The sequence below is a fragment of the Miscanthus floridulus genome, chromosome 1 (assembly GCF_019320115.1).
Source record: "Miscanthus floridulus cultivar M001 chromosome 1, ASM1932011v1, whole genome shotgun sequence".
Classification (NCBI taxonomy): Eukaryota; Viridiplantae; Streptophyta; class Magnoliopsida; order Poales; family Poaceae; genus Miscanthus; species Miscanthus floridulus.
Window position 1 is genome coordinate 28,834,611 of NC_089580.1, and position 9,915 is coordinate 28,844,525.

The following is a 9,915-nucleotide window of genomic DNA, read 5'->3' on the forward strand; positions in this document are numbered from 1 at the left end:
GAGCCGTGTTACCTCAGCGTCATGAGTCCTGACGCCGACCCCAGGGTCCAAAGATGAGTTTAAGTCTTTCAGAGGGCTAAACGTAAATTTCCTTTAAAAAAAGATCAAATTGTAAAAAATTAAACATGCTGTTACGCGTCTGGCTGTAGTGCTGCAGTAGACCTGCAGCTGTAGTTGGACTGTCTAGAGTCTCGACAGAACTCGCGCCGCGTTGCACACGGCAAAAGCACTCGTCATCGTCGCGTTCATGGACTCTTGACTCCCCGAGAAAGGCCCGACCCGGCCTCCGCGGAGTCCGTCTCAAGACCGACCGAGTCCAACAGAATTCGGGACGTTAGCGCGTCGAATGTACACTGGCCCAGGAAGCAGAGTCCTGACCCAACACGGGCCGCGTCCACCCCTTCACCCGCTTAAATCTCTGGCAGCCCAAAACCCAACCAACCCTAGCGCAAAGCCGTTTCAGTTCTCCGCCTCTTTCGCCCACGCGCGCCGCTCTTTCCGAACCGAAACCGCGCTCCCTCTCTCCAGTCCTCTCTAACCGCCTTCCCCCACTCCTCGCCATCTCGTGCCCCGCCGGCAGCGGCTCAGGCAGAAGCGCTCTTCGGCGGGCGGGATGGAGAAAAAAGAGCACGAGCCGCGGAAGCTCTTCATCGGCGGGATCCCGCGTTTGGGGCTCACTGTGGACATGGTCAGGGCCCACTTCGCCCGCTACGGGCACGTGGTGGAAGCGCTGGTCATGGCGTACCCGGACGGCTTCGGCCGCGGTTTCGGCTTCGTCGAGTTTGAGGACGAGGAGGCGGTCCTCAGGGCGCTGGACTCCAAGGAAAGCGACAGGCACGACGCCTTTTTCAGCTGCAAGGTGAGTTTTTTAATCCTTATTAATTTATCGCCGGCGTTTAAAATTAACCGCTTTGCGGCTGCGACGTTTCGATGATCTGTGTTTCTCGTACTAAGAAATCGCAACTTTTAGCTGTAGTTGATACTGTGTTTTGTGCGCTTAGAGCTTATGGGATTACTAGACATTAAGACAGTGTGGGATCAATCTAAGTTTTGCTTACGGGAATTGTGGTGTGGCACTGATTTGCCTAGCCTCGTGGATCAGATTGTTCCTTTCACTACTATTGTGAAATTGAGGTCCATAAAAAACACGAGTTGAGTTTAGCTATGTAGTATGTAAAATTCCTGCTGAAAAATTGAAGCTTTCACTACTACTGTGAAATTGAGGTGCTTAAAAAACACGAGTTGAGTTTAGCTATGTATGTAAAATTCCTGTTGAAAAATTGAAGCCTGTCTAGATAATTTCGGTAAACTTCAAATCCATAGCTTGCTTCGTAAGAGAAGATGCAAGTGAATGAGGATTGCATCCTTCTGCTAAAACCACTAGTTCTTGCTTGCTTGTCCCCAATGCAAGCTGACCAACTGTATTTCAAATCCTTCTATATGGGCACACCCTTTATTTTGGTTGTCGTGGTCCATAAGTTCGGACTCTACATAGTCAATGTGGTATCTGTAGGGTGGAGGTGCACAGCCTGCAGCTTATCTGCAGTTCAGAACTTTATACTTTGGTTACTTGTATATGTGTAGTGAGAATGTGCGAGGTGGCACATGTTTTCAACCCATAAGAAGCAAGATTTTCAAGTATAAAAATCGATAGTTCTTGATGATTTCATGTATTTTGTAGGAAGTGTGGCTGTAGAGATGTTTGTCCCTACTGCCTACAGATCTATCATGTTCTTCTTTCTGATAGTTGACTCGTATGCCTATCTGGTCTGTGACTTGCCAAGAAGAAGCTCAATGTGATATTTTTCTGGTTAATGCAAACTTATTTTGTTCTATTTAATATTTTGTTGGTCGGTTTGTTGAATCAGTTGTTTTCATTTATCTACTGATATAAGCTTGTGTGCTGTGTCTTTTTTGCAAAAAAAATTGGTCCAAACTTACACAAATTCCTTAGAAAAATTCTTTGTATATATGATTTTGATGCTGGTGATGTATAGGTCGATGTGAAGAGGGCAGAAAAGAAACAAGAAATAAGATCTGCACAGACTAGCACTACCTCAAGTTCAAATGCTGATTTGAAGGTCTTTGTGGGAGGGTTTGGGGATAATGTCACCAAAGACCATCTCATAGATTATTTTGAGAGGTTTGGCACGATAACTGATGTTGTCGTAATTTCTCATAGAGACACAAGAAAGCCAAGGGGTTTTGGCTTTGTCACATTTGATTCCAAGGAAGCTACAGTCAAGGTTTTAAAGGATAGGTTTCATTATTTGAACGGGATAAAAGTGGAAACTAAAAATGCTGAACCAAGGGATCGGCGCAGGTATCAAAATGGACACCATTATTATTATTATTCAATGGACATGGTCAAGGGCGGAATGTACTCTCCGCAAAGTAGGTATTATGATTCAATGGACATGGCCAACGGTGGAATGTACTCTCTGCACAGTTTACCCTATGTCCCTTACTACAATGGTCCTTATTTGGCTTATCCATACCCATATCCCTATCATTACACACCTTCTGGAATCATAGACTATGGCTACATGGGGAACCAAATGGACAACTCATACGATAGCAGATTGAGTCACGTCAAGGGAAGTCAGCAGAAAATTGGCATACGGGCTTCCACTGGCTTGAAACCAGACCTTGTGAAGTCAGATTCCAACAACTTACTGGTAAGTGCTCCTTGATCACCTTCTGATTAAATTTTTTGGCTACTCTTTCTTAATATGTGGCTAGACTCATCTTTTTGCTATACTAATAACATGAAGTATTTCTGTATGTGTATGTAGTTAGGTTCATCTCTTCCAATTAGTCCTCAAGATTTTACTTTTTCAAATAGTATTATTGTTTCATGTTTGTCTTCCATGATCAATTTGTGAAGCAGGTCTAATAACAATTGTATTGCTGCTATTCACGATCCATATTAGTTGTTTGATTGACCATCAATTGTTCATTTTCATATCTGCATCTTTATGACTATAATGGAAGGCAGATGAAAAGGTTTCGATCAGTTATTCCATAATTCTTTTTACTGCTCTTTTAAACTGTTCTCTCAACAAATGGGGCCAGCATTTCTGCTAAGCTTTGCCAAGTGAACTTATCCGGCCCATATCATATGACAGCATTCATGAATACCATAGGTTGTAGATTTTACAGTACCAGATGATATCTAGTTGGTTTTAAACTTTGAACTGTAGAAGGATGGGTACTCATATCATTGTATATGATTGACAGTTAGACAATCCAATGTTTCTTTGTTGGCTTGGAATCTGAGCATAAGCTCACTGCCTGACGAATTCTTCTCTGCCTGACTCAGAATTCTTCTCTATTCAGTGTTCATATAATGAAATCGCAAAGGTCTTTGTAATGGTTGAGCAAAAAAAAGCTTTCCATTGTGTAGTCTAATTAAACCTTTGTACATTATGTGCTTTGCGCAGTGTTGTTTAGCAGACAGCTTATTGCATGCATATACCCTATCTATTCTCACATGATAACGCTGGTGTATTTTGCTTATTATGCAGTGAGGGGGCTAACCGTACAACATTTGTAGTGCTTAACTGGTAACAATGTTTTTGGGAACACTGTACAACATTTGTAGTGCTTAGCTGTGAAGACTGAAGCTCATCAAAATTGTTCTAGTTACCTTCATGCAGTCACTCTTTGTTCGTACCCTGTACATACAAGCAAATGGGAATCACCCTGTGTACTTATGCTTGGATTCAATTTCTGTTGCCATTGCTATTTTTTTTTACTGCTGCCATCGGATGTCTCGGTGACCTTGGCTTAATACACTCCATGTTTATTTAACTGCTCACCTAAGTGCCGAGATCTCACTGATTTGCGTTGTTTTCTCTGGTGGTCAAGCCTGTGTGGATTCAGTTTTCTGAATCTCGCAGATTCAGTATTCAAAATCTTACGCTATTGGTTGTGGGATTGACTACGCTGACTAGTACACATACACCCGCTTCTGCAATCAATCCCGACATCATCGGCTGTATCGTGCTCTGCTATCTGATCCGTCCGGCCGGCCGGACGCATACTGAAAACATTCAGCAAAATCAGCCTCAAATCTCTTTATTCAGTATCTGTCTACCTATCCGTCTGCAGCTCCTGCTCTGCTCGTTTGCATGCATGGCAACAAGAGCAGCTGATACCGGCTGTGCGCCAAATATAGCACTGGTGTCAATACTCCAAAATTGTCCTAGTGGGTACCAATCACATTTCTAAACTATTCCCACTGGCTGACCCAGGGCCCGGCAACCCTGGCCTGCCGCCCGGGCTCATCGACGCCGATTCTCTTATGAAAAATTATTGTTTAGCCTAAATATTTAAGAGATTAGACTTAATCTCATACATAGCCATTAGATCCGCCCAAGCTTATATAAGGTTTCGGGTCTGCTACTGACTACTCCCTCCATGCCAAACTAAATACATATCACGCTTTTTAAAGAAAACTTTTTAAAGTTCGATAGACTATATATGGAAATATATTTATGATTTAGGATAAGTATCATTAGATTAATAGTAGAGTAGTTTTATAATATAAGAAGATAGAAATGTTGACAATATTTTCTATAAATTTAGTTTTTTTTAAATGACTCCTCGAAAAGTGAGATCTGCGGTTATTTTGATCATGATTTCACTCAAAGTCAAACTAGTAGTAGTACCACCCCGCATGTAGGGCATGTTTGTCTTCTTAATGCAACTAGGAGGGGGAGAGGGCCCTCACCCGAATATTTTATTCAAAAAAGCGAGATAGCAAGAGCTATAAAGGGGAGGAGTTTGGAAAATTACATTGGGATCTAGTGAAGCGGGTTTACAAAATGGTGAATCCAAATGTCTAGATCACCACAAACAATCGAAAGTATGCAGCGGACAACAAACAGTTCGTGCCAAAAGGTGAAACTGTTTCTTGCTTCCTAGATTCTCCAGAGAATCATGAGCATCGAGTGCCACCTAACCTAGCGAGCGGGACGTCAAGAAGATCAGTCAAAGTCTAGATTTCGCCTACTTGTGCTTAGACAAGATTTTCAAGACAGAGTGTCTTAGAATCTCGAGCTTTCAGGGCACTTGAAGAAACGGCGAGCCCTCATTTTAGTAGTGGCACCGCACCGCTAGCAGTCCTCTCCATCGACGACATGCTTGTGGAAGATGTTAGCTTATACCTAATAGAGGTTTGAAAGTAAAAGAGTCAGGTCGCACTAGACAACTTTGTCGATTGCACCCTAAGGTGCAATTCCATCTCATTCTAAAAAACATATTGAATTAATACATTACGCCAATTGTTGTGAGAGAAAGGAGCAAGATAGAAAGTGACTAGAGTTTCAGAAACCAACCAAGTATCAACCCAAAAGGCGGTTGTTGCCCCATTCACTATGGAGATGTTGGCGAGAGCGCGATAAGAGTTAAGGTGATCGTTTATGATGAGCAAAAGGTAGGAAAGAGGATATGTGGGCGGTGAGGCCATGTTCATTGACCTCTCCAAGAATCCAATGCTTCCAAGGGGGAGATTGTTGGAGAAGAGTTTACCAACAAATCTGATGAGTATGAACTTGTTTTGGGTCTCCAGATCCTTTAGGCCCAAGCCACTAGTGTTCTTGGGGCACAAATTTGTTCCCAAGCAAAGAGGCCTTAATAACGAGATCCTTTAGGCCCCAGCCACTAGTGTTCATGGCAAGTATCCTCCCTAATCCAAAAGAAAGCATGACACACCTACGGTCAATAGCCTTAATAACACCCTTGGGTAGTTTGATGGCTACCATGTAGTGAAGGGGGAGAGAACTAAGGACAACAGAGGAGAAACTAAGCCTCCCAGCGCAATTGAGTAATGTGTCACATGAACTAGCAAGGTATTTGTCACAGCTAGCAATGAGAGGGCGGCAGTCGACGATGATCATGCACGTCGTATGGGGGAGCCTAGGGTAAAGCTACTGAAAGGAGCCAACCAAAGCACCAAGAATGTCCACCTTGCGATCACCGATCTACAAAACTAGGAGGTACATTAATGGGAGGAAAAGAAGTTTTGTGGTAATTGGTTCTAGACCAGTGGCATTGGCAAAAGCATCAAGGTTGTCCTTAACCAAATGAACAACCTATGCTGAAGCAAGGAGGAGAAAAGGGTATCATCTATGATCGTAGGATGGGGAATGGGGAGATCATCAATGATACGTTGTGAAATAGTGCTTTTGGGACATTGGGCATGAGGCAAAGAAAGACATCGACAACTATAATAAAAACATAGGGGGAGATCATCAATAATAGAAAGCCATTGTGGCACATTCGTCATACTCCCTGGTCTCTTCATGAGGTTACTATATAGAGATCATCCAAGTCTCATATACCGCAATGTTTAACAGCCAGACTCATACTGTTGTGTTCTTCCAAAAATGCTCTGTATGATAACATCTTTGTTTGTTAAAGCCATTAGAAACACATTAAAGCATCTCGTCAACCTGCCTTACAACTATGAGAGTATTACATCTTTACTTAGAGTGGGTTGTAGATTACTCTCCTATTTTAACCAACAACTTGGCTTTTCCACGTCTAGTCAAGGGATCTCCAATAAAAAAAGTTGGATTATTACTATGGTAAAACTCGTACGGGGCTCATACCCATCTCCCTCGATATATTTTCTATCACATTTTGTGTAGCCCTTTTCTAAAGTATCTCCTAGGTTTTTCTAAATGTATCTCCCTCGATATATTTTCTATGACATTCTGTGATAGCCCTCGATGTATTTTTTTATCACATGATTCACTAGTTCATAAGCCACAACTTTCACTTTGGAGTTTCGTGACATACTTGAAGCAATCCTTACCACTCTTCACTTTGACAACAACTGCTTTCTTGTCCGGTTCATAAGGATAGCCAATTTTGTTTTTCAATCACATTAAAGTCCATAAAGGGCTCACATAACTATTCTAGCTCTGCAGTAGTTGTATACAAAGCAGGAAAAGTTTTGTTTTCATGGTTGACCTCATCAAAATGGTCTATTCTCAAGACCTCCATGAAACCGCACCACTACCAAGAGTAGACACATACCCACTTATGGTATAAAACTCATCAACATCAGATATCAGTTCGAATCACTATAACCTTCAAGCACAGTTAGGTGTCTTAAATAATGAATCTCTCATCGTAGCTTTGAGTAGAACAAAACCATCTAAAGTGCTTGCAAATGATCATCACTCAGGTTGGACATGCACCTACTCAAATTGCTCATAGTAAAAGAGATGCCTAATTGTCAGTGTTTTGGATCACTGACTAGTAAATTTCTAGTTTGCGTGCCTGGCCTAGATGGTGTGCTCAGAGGACACAATGATTATACTAGTTCGGGCAGAACGTCCCTACGTCTAGTCTGTTGCTGCTCGTGTTATTGGCATTGTCTGTAGTAGGGGTTACAAATGGGCGAGAGGAGGAGCGGATCCCAGGTCTCTCGTGGAAGGATTGAAAAGTGCTGAGAGTTTGTTTAGCTGCTCAACCGTGTGCTCGTGCCTCTCTCCCTCATGTTGTGTCACGTTGTGTTCCCTTTTATAGAAGAAGGGGAAGATGCAGGTTACATCAGAAAAAAATAGAAGAGAGAGAGAAAGAGGGAGAAAATCAAGGAGAAGAAGCCCTCTGGGACCACCGTGTCCTTCTTCTCCTTCATGTTGTAGATGGTTACAAGGATGGCTCCACGTCGGGCTCCTATTCACCACTGGTGCTATGCCTCGACGTCATCAGGTGGTCGTGGCGTTCCATCCTATCCCGGGGGACGGCGTGGTGAACCGACATGCTTATTAGCTATCATACGAGGATTAGGCAGCACAGCGGCCACGTACCCATCACTGTTGGCGATGCGAACCCCCGGGCATGGCCTGTCGTGGCCGCAGGTCACGTCAAGGCATGCTCACACCCTTCTAGTGTCAGAGGCTTGACCAAGGCCCACACGCTTGGACCCATAGTGGTTGGGGTGGTACGGACCCCGTCGGGCGAGACGGAGCCACGCACCACTTCGAGGGCTTTGATCTTCTGCTGCCCACAGGACGCCTTGGTGGGTTATGATCCCTTTTTGTTGTGACCAGACTCCTTTTGAGGGCGTGTAGCTGTGGGATTTCTTTGGGGACTAGAGAGGATTTTCCTTAATTCTGGCCCCTCTTAGGACCCAATCGATCCGCCATTGTCATGCGATCGCGTATTTGGTCTCTTCGTGAGTCCAATTCCCCTGGAGCCCCCGCGCTTTGTGGGGGTCCGATCAAGGGGTCACCTCATCTTGCAATTGTTCTCCCTCAAGCGTTTTTTCAACAAAATGGAGGGTTGAGCCATGCTAGGTTTTCCTCGGTGGACGAACCATGGTGCTCGATTAGCTGTTAACAGGTTGGTTCGAGTGGGGCCTCGGCATCCCATTCATGGGGGTCCAGCGTGGGTTAGCTGGTGACCGACTCTAGATTCCTAATGGGCAGTCCATATAATTCTTGGATCCATTCGTCCGGACCCAAGGGTTCACTGCCTTTCTTCGAGGAAAAACCATGGACAGCGTGCTGGCCTAGACTCAGTCGTGGGCCAAGATGCCCATAGCGCTCATGCGCTTGGGGATTGGCCGCTAATGGGCCCATCCTTTTCCACCCCTCGCTCTAAAGGTGCCCTAGAGCGGTTGTGAACCCATCGGTGGGCTAACCTTAGAACTCGTGGGCCATAATGGACCGTGGGAGCATTTTCAGCCCCGTATCCCTTCCTTACCTACATCGGTTCTCAGCCATCTTTGCTTTCCATGGAGTCATGGTACTGCTCTGATGTCACCTACGCATGCATGGAGGGCCTCATCAAGCGTGGTCTTCTTCGTGGGAGGACCGACACGATGGAGTCTTGTTTCTCAGCCACAAGGAGGTGCTAATGCTGCCCAATGGTTACATCATCTCCTTCGCGCCCTTCCTTGAGCATGGGCTCACGATCCCTCCTCATTCATTCTTTTGGGGGCTGCTGCACCACTACCAAATCGAGCGGTAGCACATCAACCCCAATGGGATCCAGCACGTCGTGGCCTTCATCGCGATGTGCGAGGGGTACCTAGGGATCGAGCCACACTTCGAGTTATGGAGGTACTTCTTCGCCATCTCCCTGCACAGGAAGAAGGATATAGGTAGGGAGATCCCGGTGCTGATGGGATGCAAGGGCATCCACCTCCGGGGGCAGCGGGTGGCCGAGTACATGCCCTTCTAGCTGTCCAGATCCAACAAGGGGTGGCACGCACAGTGGTTCTACTTGAAGAACGACCCCACCGCCCCCTTGTCAGACTTTACTAGACACTTGATCAAAGAGGTGCCGCCAACATGGCCATGGGGCCACCCGACAAGGAAAAGAAGAGGATGTGCGACATCCTTGAGGCAGTCGCATCCCTGAGGAGCCATAGCCTTCATGGGGCTGGCATCATTGGAGCATACCACGCAAGGAGGGTGGTGCCGCTGATGGCGCATGCCCTCCCATTTTTTGGGATGATGCTGGTTGTGGAACTCTATGGGACGATGCTCGCCCAGGGGCTGCTTCAAGGATGTGACGGATGAGTTTGACATCGTGTTCCCAATCCTGAGACATCCCGTGATGTGGCCATAGCTGGGCTTTATCAAGCTACTGGCGGATTTAGGCTTTTGGGCCTCTGTCATGCCACTGTCGGAGCACGTGGCCATGAGGGCGTCGAACCATGCCACAAATGAGCGGAGGAAGAAGGATAAGGATGATGAGGAGAAGAAACAATGGGTGAAGGAGTAGGCGAAGCCACAGCAAGGGAAGCGGTGCTAAGGCTCATCGGATGAGGAAGAGGAGGAGGAAGAAGAAGAGGAGGAGGATGGCTCTAGGTCACCAATCCCATGGGATGATCTGGCCGGCGTGGACAAGGACCCACCTTCACCACACATGGGGCCCTTCCTATGGCAT

General features: G+C 45.5%; 1 protein-coding gene across 1 annotated transcript; it reads left to right on the forward strand.

Annotated features, from left to right (window-relative positions):
- Positions 1 to 471: 471 nt before the first annotated feature.
- LOC136477081 (RNA-binding protein 1-like) lies at positions 472 to 3,792 on the forward strand. The gene is made up of 3 exons (XM_066475103.1): positions 472 to 859; positions 1,998 to 2,678; positions 3,528 to 3,792. The coding sequence occupies exons 1-3, from the start codon at positions 614 to 616 to the stop codon at positions 3,528 to 3,530; spliced, it is 930 nt and encodes a 309-aa protein (XP_066331200.1). The 5' UTR covers positions 472 to 613; the 3' UTR covers positions 3,531 to 3,792.
- The last annotated feature ends 6,123 nt before the right edge of the window (positions 3,793 to 9,915 follow it).